The sequence below is a fragment of the Anolis carolinensis genome, chromosome 5 (assembly GCF_035594765.1).
Source record: "Anolis carolinensis isolate JA03-04 chromosome 5, rAnoCar3.1.pri, whole genome shotgun sequence".
NCBI classification, from domain to species: Eukaryota; Metazoa; Chordata; class Lepidosauria; order Squamata; family Dactyloidae; genus Anolis; species Anolis carolinensis.
The window spans coordinates 188216752-188228832 of record NC_085845.1 but is presented as its reverse complement, the minus strand read 5'-3'; the positions used below and the strand labels follow the sequence as shown (position 1 = coordinate 188228832).

The window sequence follows — 12081 nt, the reverse complement described above, 5'->3', positions numbered from 1 at the left end:
GCAAGCATACATATGCGGAGTTGTTTGTTCTGCTCCACAGTCACACAAGGTGGAGGATTCCTCCAGGTAGTGCCACCTTGCCAAGTTGTCTTTAGATCTGCCCACTCCGCTTCTGAGTCTGTTCAGGGACTTCCAAGTTGCCCGTTCTTGTTTGCCCCTGGAGGAAGACCCTCATGGGGGGGCCATCCAGTTGGAATTGCCTGGTTTAGCTGCCCAGAGGGACACTCTTGCTGTTGCTGGGGGAACATCAAGAGGAGTGATGGTTCTCATGAAGCTTTTCCTTGATTTGAGTCTGGTGGGAGGAGGCTGATAGTCATGCAGTGGATGGCTTTCACAATGTTCGACCTTATTTCTCTCACCATTAGCAGCAACTTCCCGTCGCACGTCAGGAGGGGCAATGCCAGCTAACTTGTAGAGTTTATCAACAGGTGTAGGTTTAAGGCATCCTGTGATTATTCTGCATGTTTCGTTTAGTGCTATGTCCACCTGCTTCGCATGGGCAGACGTTTGCCAGACAGGACAGGCGTACTCAGGGGTTGAGTAGGACAAGGCCAGGGCTGATGTTCTTATTACTTGTGGGTCTACACCCCATGCACTGCCAGTCAGTTTCCGCAGGATGTTGTTGCATGCATGACCAATGAATCAGCATCTTAATCACAAAGATCATTGGTTTAGACTAGGCACATTTCTGATGCAGGAACGGAAACTGGTTGGGTAAAGCTTGTTCTTTACAATGCTTTCTTAACACCAGCCAAACCTGCCTGTATGTTTGTAACTGGGTTCCAGCTTTTTGTGTGTGAAAAAGCCCTGATGATGTGCTGAGCTCTGGATTTAAGAAAGGAGAAGCCTGCAGTAAGTTAAGTCATTTGGCTATTTTCCTGTCAGGTTTTCTTTTGATATTTGAATGCCACCAGAATGTTGTTTCTATAAATGCATCATGCTTCAATCTGAGCCACTTTCCCCCCAAAGGAATGTTGCCACTGGATCAGATTCCCACCTGCAAGAATATGGAGCAAACGTGAGGGAGAAGTAACAGTAAAAACCATAGGATTGTGGGGGAAAGGTTCAGTGAAGTGGTTGACTGTCCTCATCCTTTAGCACAGTGGTTCTCTCAACCTGTGGGTCTCCAGGTGTTTTGGCCTATAACTCCCAGAAATCCCAGACCATTTACCAGCTGTTAGGATTTCTGGAAGCTGAAAGCCAAAACACCTGGGGACGCACAGGTTGAGAACCACTGCTTTAGCATATGTGTTTTGTATTGTGTTAACTCATACATTAAACTTTGGGGAAATGGCATTTTAAACTTCCAGAATCTCTCAGGCCCGATCTGGATGCAGATTAACAGCATTGGACTGGATTATATGGCAGTGTAGACTTATATAATTAAGTTCAAAGTAGTTAATCTGCATTCTGAAACTCGATTATATGGCAGTGTAGATGGGGCCTCGATAGATAGGAGATTCTGTGAATTGTAATCCAAAGAAGTAATTTTCCGATTTCGTAATAATGTTATACTTTTGTAATAAATCCCAAGGACTTTATTTTGTGTGTATATACTGAATGTTGCAATCCCACAAAGTTTTTATGCATGTCATTTCCTGAAATTGGAAATAATGTTTCATCATATCTGGTCACTTTAAAATAGTTTTTTCCTTTAGGGTCGGGGGGGAGGGGGAGGGACAGGTAAAATAGCATTTAAACACACCAGATCAGTGATTCCCACGCCAGGTGTTTTGGACTTCAACTCCAAGCAGTCCAAGCCACTTTGGCCAGTGGTCAGAGATTCTGGAAGCTGACATCCAAAACAACTGGAGGATTGGAGTTTTGGAATCACTGTCCTAAAGTCATACTATTTTTGTAGCTATTTTTTTAATTTGAGATTTATTTGAGACTCTGTAGCATCCCAAGGACCACAGTGAGCCATTGAGGCCCACATAAGGCCCACACAAATCTCACCCATCTTAAATGTTTAAGTTTCTTGTAGAGGATATATTTTTGAAAAGAGCTTTATTAGACCTTGAAGAGAATTGTTAGTTTTATTTTAACAAATATTTTCATTTTTTCCTGTCTTCTAGATATACCTCTCAAACAATGACCCAGGTCACTCAAATGGGCTGGCAAGTGATCCTCATTTTCAGCTGGGTTTCTCTTTGCTTCCCCCTTCCATTTCAAAATGACAGAAACTCCCTAATAGAAGAGGAAAATGCCCGCCGTATGGGTGGCAACCTTGTGCTGGGAAAAACAGAAGTGGAGGCCAACAAAAAGCTGATGCAACTCAAGAAAATGGAAGTGGCTAAAGCTATGCAGACAGGGCTGTTTCCACCCAGCATTCATTTCTTCAAAGCTAAGCCCCTCATTGATCAAAGTACTGTGTTCAGCATCTTAAAAAAGATGCCAAAAGGTAAGGATTCCAACTGGGCCTGCTCTGTCGTGTCTGTACATGGAAAAGAGAGAGAATTGTTCAGCCTGTTAAGTGAACTCTAGAAACCTATTATGGATGTTGTTTCATTTCAGCCATATAGCCCTCGGTCGCACATAAACACAGTGCAATAGAGTCATACAATGCCCCCCTTGCTTTGCTTCATTTATGATGAGATTTTACAAGGTTGTGTTATAAAACATCAAAGACTGGCAAAAGATTCTTATCAAGGTCAAAATGAAACACAAGAGAAAAGAACAAACATAGTATTGTCATTCTGAGGGGTGTTTTTTTTTTTAGTAAAGTTGAAAGAGCACAATTTCCATTCAGTTAGACAAAAATGAACTCCTACCAAGTTTTTTCAATTTAACATAAGCAACTTAATTTAAATAAAAATATATAGTAAAGTTGGTGGTGGATCATTTTTGTCAGCCCAATTTACCGCCATAGGCCACACAACTAACCCACACAACTTTGTGAACTCCAGTTGGCTTCTGTAAATGAATATGGATGTTTGTTCAGATTTTATGTCATTATATAATTTTGTCTGACTATGTTGGTTTAGTTTATTGATGTTAGGTTTAATAATTGATCTTAGATTTAATTTGATGTTAGGTTTTAATTGCTGTTTTCATATGTGGGGTTTTCCTGGGATTTTATGTCAGTGTTTGTTTTATGGAGGCATTGCATGTTTGCCGTTGTATGCTGGAATCAGCCCTGAGTCCCCTTGGAGAGATAGGGCGGAATACAAATAACGTTATCATCATCATCATCATCATCATCATCATTATCATCATCATCTAATGTAAATAAATGTGTATAAGTTACCTATCATGGTCATACAAAAATGTTGTCAAAGTTGTTTGTTTACCTGGAGTGATAGGAACTGTAGTTGAAAAAATCTGTAGGACACTTTGTTAAGGAAAGCAGATTTAGCAGGATGGTGGGCTGCTAGGCCATTTGGAGCAGTTTATGCAAGAAAAAATTCTCAATGTCTACTGGCAAATTTCCATTTCAGAATCGGTATGTGCAGAGCTCTTGGTTTTGGTAATTGAAGCTGAATGGATTCTGTTTTTTTTCTTTGTATTATTATTCTGAAGACCACTTGAGAAAATGAAAGACTCATGTGTTAACAGTGATAGTGTGAATGTCATACCTTTATACTTCTATATAGATAATTTAAATAGATACAGAATCATGCTGTTTACCTGGCCTGCCCAGTGGATTCTCACCCAAGGATCAGATCAGGTTAATATTTGTTACAGGATTACTACAATCCAACTTGTTTGCAGAATGTGTATTGGAGTTGCATAAATTAGGTGTCTCGATTAGTACTTGTTTTCTAGGCTCTGAACTTGTGCTGCCGAGGTTATTCCAGGTTTTGCAATGTTTTGAATGTATGCTAGAGGGAATTGGTTCTCTGGGTAATCTCTATATATAGTCATGTGCAACAGTTAGTAGTTAGGAGAACAAGGGGAGTCAGATGGAACTGTATTTCCACACTTAATCCATGGCATGTGAATCATTATCTCAATTTTGTCTGGCTCAGCTAATCACAGATATTGATTTAATCATTGATACAGCTTTGGATTTCTATCCTCTGTTCTCTTTCTCAATATACTGTTCAAACAATTCAAACCCTGTTTCTTCTTGTTTATTCTACCTCCGCAGGTGGTGCTTTACATCTGCATGACTATGCTATCCTGAGTGTCACCTGGCTAGTGTACAATGCCAGCTATCTGCCTGATTGTTACATTTCTTTCTGCTCTTTGTGGACTGTCCAGTTCAAGTTCTCCAGTCCTCTTCCTCCCATGGAGGCGCCACCAGGTTGCACAGAGTGGGTGCTACTAAAGACCTATCGCAAGAATCTGAATAATGTGACTCAGTTTGATAATAGGTAGGTGAAAGTCTACCTCATGCAGAAATTGTGCTGCTACATGCCCTCTTGGAAACAGTAGATGTTAAAGACAGGATATGTGTATCATACATATACTATAAGCACAATTCGTTCATCAGGAAGTCATAACATGCTCACAATGGATGGAATGCCATGTTGAAATATCATATTAATTATTTTAATGTTACTATAATGTTTTTCCTAGCTGCTCTCATTATTCTTACAGCAATCCATTAATGTCGGTCAATACCAATTGAGAGCCAGCCTGGTGTAGTGGTTTAAGTGCTGGATTATGACTCTGGAAACCAGGTTCAAATTCTCACTCCGCCATGCCTTCCTACTGACTGACTTTGGGCAAATCTCTCTGTCAGCTCAGAGGAAGGAAAACTCCCTCCAAGCAACTTACTTACTTAGGCGATCCCTCGTAGTTCGAGGACGATTGTCTTCCATCTCTGGTGTCTTGGGGGTGGGTTCTTAGGTGGCTGAAGAGACCTATTCTTGATCTGCATGTTCTACCACAGTGAGGACATCGGTTTCCAGGTGGAAGGCGGTCCTGGTCAAGGTTGGCTTGACGGGCCTTCCTCTTGGCACGTTTCTCCCTTAAGCCCTCCATTTGTGCCTCTTTGAACTCCACAGCACTGCTGGTCACAGCTGACCTCCAATTAGAGCCAAGCAACATCTTGAAGGCACAGAACAAGGTGAATCAATACCTGAAGAGAGAGCTTTGAACAATTAGTTTTAAACTCTTATCATACAAACTATTAATCACTCTACTAGCCTTTTAGTTCTATGCAGTTGTAAGGTAGTTCAACTTCAGAAGAATCTGTGAAGGAGAAAAGAACCATTACAGCACAAGAGCAAGACTGACTATCTCTTCCATCATGGAGACCAAGATAGCTGTCTCAGGTGGTAGATCTGGGACAGGAAGTAATGATGAGTTGGTGTCATTCAAATTATATGTGACCTGTAGTCTACCTAGTTCGAGGTCCTCAGGAACAATTGCCTCTTATCAAATATAAGATGCAGTTGCCAATCTGTTCAACTCTGCATGGAATAGAAAGAGGGTGCTGTCTTGATAATGTCTTTTGCCAGTCCTGTGCAGTAGATTGGTCAGACATGGACAGAGGAGACAGTGTGTTCAGGGTCCATACATGTGATACCTTAGCCTGTCAAAATCCAAGATAATTGAGTTCTGTTAAGCATATTCAGTACTGTAGCGTAAAAATAGATCTGTCTGGTAGGTGCACAATATTTGGGGTTTACAGGAGGTGAAGGTTGGAGGCAGGAATATGGCGCCCCCCTCTGGAATCTGTTGCCTATGTCATTTGTTTTATATTCATGCCTGTTTATTAAGGAGTGTGTGTGTGCCTTCAGTAAACCCCAACAACTAGGAATCTTAACCTGAGGTGTCTTCAAAATGCATGATGTGGCAACAGAGATCCCACAATCAAACTCTACATGCATATGTGATCAAGTTGCCAATTTATGGCAATCCATAAATTCCAAAAGGCTTTCTTAGGCAAGGAATACTTGAAGATTTGCCAGTTCATTCTTCTAAAGTACAGCCCGTGACACCTAGCATTCATTGTTGGTCTCCCAGTCAAATTGGAACCAAAGATGACCCTGCTTAACTGTCAAGATCAGACAGGATCTAGTGCATTTCAGGTATTTAGCAGTAATGCCCAATTTTAATTTGACAAAGCAGGGCAAATGCTATTTTTGTCTTTCCTTTTGTGTATTCCTAACGATCAGTATGTGAGCTGGAAGAGGAGAGAACCAGGGCTGTTTCCCTTTGCAGGAATGTTAGTCTGTGAACACTGCAGGCCCTAAGAGGTTGCCACCAAAAGCAGTGCTTAGAATATATTTGTATGCTTCAGCCCTGAGGCCGCAGACAGAGATTTGGTCCAGTTAATGACAATGCAACTAACTTGGAGTAAACACACGGATAAGATTGAGCTGCCCAGGGCTTTTGTGAAAAGAGTCGGAGGCCAGCCCTTCCCTTCCCTCCCCCTTCTCACAAGATCTCCTAAAGTCCCCCTGCTGAGCTGCAGGAGATGCTATCATTTAAAATTCTCATTCTTTGGCTAGCCTTTATACTTTAGATAAGTTAGCAAAAGATGCCTTTGGCACTTCATTCGTTTCTGGTTTCTAGGGTGATGCTTGCTATGTAAGCAGTTTTTCCCAGATTAGGGCTAAGATGCCAGTTCCTACCACACATAAACCAGTAGAAAACGCTGCTGTGTGTGTCCTCCTCTAGCTATGGTTCATTTCCTTTCCATTATGTTGCATTGTTTATGGAGTAGTTTCTTGCATTGTCTGGCCTTTTGTCCGGTAATGTAACGAAAGACCCCCATTGTCATGCACAAGAGAGTAGAGTTAACGTTGCTGTGGAAACCTTAACTCCAAATTCCTTGACGGGTGGGCACTTTAAAAAAAGCCTTCTTCCCAGATGAGGCAAGGCTACTGTTTTTGGTTTCATTCATTCCCCCAATCAGCCCCCTTCATTCCGTCTAATAAAAGTAATAAACAACCAAATGGAGTGAAAAATAACTGCCGTCCAAAGCACAGGAAGGGACTCCTTAGGTAGGATAACAGCAGCTGGCGTATTAAACGTGTGGCAAACAGAGTCCGTTTTGTGCTCTCCCATCCCATCTGTTGACCATGCCCAATGCTACTTCGTTTTATGAGAATTGGCAGTGCCGTCTCCTGCAAGCTGTAGGAGCACAATTTTCCTGATGAACAACAATGAAGATTTTTCATACAAATAAGAATGAATTCAACCCAGATCTCATCTGTGTAATGATGTGTACTTTTAATTGTTGAGGCTGTGATTGGGCAAGACACCAAATATCAACGACTCCTTGGAAATGGTCACTGTTGTCATAATGAAGGAATGAGGCCCAGGCCAAAAGCAAACAACTTGTTCATTATTACAGGTCCTGATGGGGAAACAGCATGAGCCAAAGTCTCACTGACAGAATTTGCATATTTTGTGACATGTAGTGAACATATTTGCATATTATTCACATGGGTGTGCGATATATGCCAAGCCGCGGTCGATGGGCATGTTGATTCCGAAATTATGAACCCCAAATGAGGAAAAGTTGGTGTTATAGTACTTGTCAAGCAACTACAATAATGTTGAAATCATTAATCACAGAACAATAATTATTTTGAGCCTTTAAAATATGCCTGAGTGTGTGATATAAACTGCTTAGTATTTAAGCTAATTTTTATAGTCATTAACAGAAAACAGCAGGAAGACAGAAATTATAAAGTTAATGGCACTGTGTGTGTGACAACATGCTCTTAATTGTGACGAAGCTTGGAGGATTCAGGAGTGGTGAAGGACTGTATTGTTTAGATACTCAACTAGTTCTTGGTCTAGGAATTCCCCAATTCTGACTTAAGCATTCTAAATTTATACAGAAGTTCAGTAAGCTACAGTTTACAATATTATATTAGTGAGTTGGTCAAGGTGTTGGTGGCCGCATTCATTCAAGTCATTTGACCTAAGATGAACTTACAAGGGATTTTCTTGGCAAGATTTATTCTGAGGGCATTTGCTATTGCCTTCCTTTGAGGCTGAGCGAATGTGATTTGCTCAAGGTTATCCAGTGCGATTCTGTGGCCAAGCAGGGATTTGAACCTGTCTCCTGAGTTGTTGTCTAACACTGAAACCACTGTACCACACTGGCACTTGAGTTATTAGGAATATGTAAGACATTTCTGCACAATTTATGCTTGTGTAACTTTGCAATTGCCTTTTTCTTTATCCAGCTTGTTGAGAAACCTAACACTAGTAACAGACTCCCCAGAGGTGATGTATCCTTCTCAGGCTTCCATTTGGGAAAAATTTGAAAGCATCTTCATTGCTGCTGGTGGTCTTATCAGCTATGCACCTGTATTCAAGGCCTATTTTTATCAAGCACTCCTGGAGTTCTATGAAGACAATGTACAGTATATTGAAATAAGAGCTTTATTGCTACCGGTAATGAATTTTTTGCTTGTTTCATGGCTTTTCTGTTATTATTTTAAGTAATTTCTGTCTTTACACTTACATTTTGAACAATACCTTTACGTTTGTTTTTACCTTTACATTTGGAACAATGTGTTGTCAAAGGCTTTCATGGCCGGAATCACCAGGTTGCTGTGAGTTTTCCGGGCTGTATGGCCATGTTCCAGAAACATTATCTCCTGACATTTCACCTACATCTATGACAGGCATCCTCAGGGTGACATTCCACAAATATATAAACCCCACTTGCCTAGTTTCCAACAGACCTTATAGGAGCCCCCTGTGGCGCAATGGGTTAAACCCTTATACCGACAGGACTGCTGACCTGAAGGTTGGGTTGCTGACCTGAAGGTTGCCAGTTCGAAACCGGGGAGACCACAGATGAGCTCCCTCTGTCAGCTCCAGCTCCCCGTGCAGGGACATGAAAGAAGGCTCCCACAAGGATGGTAAAACATCAAAACATCCAGGCATCCCCTGAGCAACATCCTTACAGACGGTCAGTTCTCTCACATCAGAAGTGACTTGCAGTTTTTCAAGTCACTCCTGACACACACACAAAAAACAGACCTCACAACATCAGAGGATGCCTGCCATAGATGTGGGTGAAACCTCAGGAGAGAATGCTTCTGGAACATGGCCATACAGCCTGGAAAACTCACAGCAACCCATTTGGAACAACATCTGTGAAGGCCAATGTTTTAAGGAAAATAAACATTGTGTATGTGTGTTTGTGTTCAGGTCACCTATTGATTTAAGGTGATCCCATGAATTTCGTAGGGCTTTCTTAAGCAAGGAATACTCGGAGACGGTTTGACTGTCTATTTTTCAGGGGCTAATAGCTGTGTCATCAACATTTTTCTCATAAAGTGCCCAGAAAATAAATAATATTCACGAAGGGGTACAGGTCTAGTGTCTATCTGTAGTGTATATTGGGGGAGAATCCTTCTGGTCTGCCCCAACAAGATGCACTTTTGTAGAGATTGCTCAATGCTATGAATTTTGGGTATTTGTATTTGGTGAGGCCCCAGCACTCCTTGGCAGAGAAGGCCTTGTAAAACAACAGTTCCTATGATTTGATCTCATTGAGCCATGGCAGCTAAAATGGTGTGAAACTGCATTAATTCTATTGTATGGATGCACCCATAATCATTCCTCATACCACCAACATTGCCTATGCATGTAATCAATAGGGGGCAAAGTGTCCCTCAACTCCAGAAAGTAACAGGAGACATTTCTGCACTAAAGTAATACAATTTTATCCTGTTGTCCTACAGATATTCATTCCTTTCATTTGGTCATGACTTCATTTAAAAAAAAATACAACTGATTAATATTGTTTAAACTACAATATTTTTACAGCTTGGTATTGCTCTGGTTATTTTCTGTTGTCGCAAAACAGTTGTTTTGAATTCAAGGTCCATGCTGGTCTTTTTGCAGCCCTCCTACAGAGCTGTAGATCAATTGTAGATAAAGCTCTTTCTTACACAAAATATCAACTGCATGTGTAGCATGATCTGGAAATAAGTTACATTGAGTTCTACTAACTTTTAATATTAACAGGCCATTGTTCACAGTGCATGCAGTATTTAAAAATGAAAGTCAACTTCCTTATGCCACTCCTTTTATTCTTCCACAGCAGTGTTTATGCAATATAAATTACTGAGATTATTTCAATGGAATCTGTAAAGAAAGAGTTCCTTGTGACTCATGCTTGTCCTTTTTTGTCTTAGGGCACAGCAATCTTTTACTTTAATTTATCTTTGTGCATGCTTGTTTTGTCCACAGGTATATGAATTGGATGGAAGCACACATGACAAATTTTGGTCTGTGGCAGCTTATGAAGAAGTGACCAAGCAGTTTGTAAAGGACCATCCTGATTTTGTGGGTGCAAAGATTATATACTCAACGCACAGGTAAGATACATCTTTGCCTATATTTGTACTGACTTAAATTAAATTTTATTGTTGAAATCATGTGACACTTAAGGAGAAAAAATATAAAAAACATTTAAATGAACAACATCATAAGAGAATTATATTTCTAAAGCGATCTGATGCCTGTTTGCCATACTAATCAGCCATATTAACGTCTAGTGAATTTAGTGATGATCATATTTCTTGGCTCATAATAAGACTCATAATGGTTGCCTCAAATGCAAGATGAGCACTGTGGCCCCATAATTACACACCATCAACCTGATGGAGGCAGAGGAGAGAGATTCTGTCTTTGCTTTCCTTCATCCTGCTTAGCATTGTTTTTTGTAGAGCAGCAAGGTAAATAGGTGCAAGGAGTTTTGGAAAGAAGGGAGAAAGGGTTGGGAAGCTTTTCTGAATTTCTACAAAATGCTGAGCTTGGTTTGGTTTTGATATTAAACCAGGATATTTCTTAGTTTTATGTGGGAATTATTTGATTTACCATTTTGAGTCTGGAAACACCTACCCATCTTTCCTGACATAAAAGCATTTTTGTAGCAACGTATGAGCAGCATCAGGAACAATATGAGCACTGGATCCCTGTGAACACTAGTAAGTAGAACTTGCATTTTAATCCTGCAGAGGATAGCAACTGACAGTGTAGACAGCCTCTGACTTAAGTACCTTGTAATACAGTAGAGTCTTGCTTATCCAACCTTTCCTTATCCAGCGTTCTGTATTATCCAACACAGTTTGCCTTTTAGTAGTCAGTGTTTTTGTAGTCAATGTTTTCAATACATTATAATGTTTTGGTGCTAAATTTGTAAATACAGTAATTACTACATAACGCTACCATGTATTGAACTGCTTTTTCTGTCGATTTGTTGTAAAACATGATCTTTTGGTACTTAATTGGTAAAATCAGAATGTAATTTGATTTCTAATAGGCTTTTCCTTAATCCCTCCTTATTATCCAAGATTTTAGCTTATCCAACATTCTTCTGGCCCACTTATGTTGGGTAAGCAAGACTCTACTGTAGTTTCAAAAGACAGAATAGCTGAACAAAGGTTGGAGGTAAACCTCTACAAAAAAGCTACTCAGTTTGGTGGTCCCTGAACTGATGCTGGTCTCTGAGATGTTGGCTGACAATTTCTGGAAACTTTCTTGGCAAGAAAGAAACAATTATACTTGAAGGACATGAATGTAGTGCTGGGCCCTGGTACACTGGGGAAAAGAATAATTGCCAAACAGACACATATAAGGTAGTCTGAGAAGCACTGTTCTTCATTATTGTGTGGGTTGATCTTGCTTGAAAAAACAAACAATTATAGGCACCACCTTTATCTCTTTAAGTCTCCCTAAGAAAGGCTCCTCATTTGAGTGTTTCTGTGGATGTACTGATGGTTGTGAATTAGATATGGGTGTGCCCAACCTCCTCAAATCTCCCAGGTATGTTTCTAGTTTCTTGTAGTCCCCTTATGTGCCCATTTTCTCGATTGTACTGTCGTGATTTTCGTTGAATCTGAATCCAGGGGAAAATTTGGAAATGTGCATATAAGTCAATGAGTGCCTTATATGGTGCTATAATGATTTCTATTTCTGCATTTACACCTAACACCTACAGAGACCGATTCAGGGCACAGAAGAGACAATGCCTGTTTAGGTCTCCCCCCCCCCCCCCCTGCACCTTGTGTTTTTACTTTTTAAAATTAATTTTCAGAAAACAGAACGTCCATCAGATTAAAAAAGCTGTCTCTACAGCCATTGCACTGAGAACTAAGTTCCCAAAAACTGTGGCAGGATTTGATTTGGTGAGCTCCTTTATTTCTTGGT

At 40.5% G+C, this 12081-nt stretch overlaps 1 protein-coding gene across 2 annotated transcripts in view; it reads left to right on the top strand.

Moving 5' to 3' along the window:
- ada2 (adenosine deaminase 2) overlaps window positions 1–12081 on the top strand; it is a 32307-nt gene that overhangs the window by 12599 nt on the left and 7627 nt on the right. The window contains exons 1-6 of one of the 2 annotated variants that reach the window (XM_003220839.4): window positions 636–852; window positions 2076–2401; window positions 4091–4316; window positions 8097–8307; window positions 10120–10247; window positions 11969–12059. In XM_003220839.4, the coding sequence (XP_003220887.2) occupies window positions 2092–2401; window positions 4091–4316; window positions 8097–8307; window positions 10120–10247; window positions 11969–12059 (966 nt within the window). In that variant the 5' untranslated portion in view covers window positions 636–852; window positions 2076–2091. Of the gene's footprint in view, window positions 1–635; window positions 853–2075; window positions 2402–4090; window positions 4317–8096; window positions 8308–10119; window positions 10248–11968; window positions 12060–12081 lie in introns of those variants that run through there. The other variant, XM_008110473.3, reaches the window with a different exon arrangement.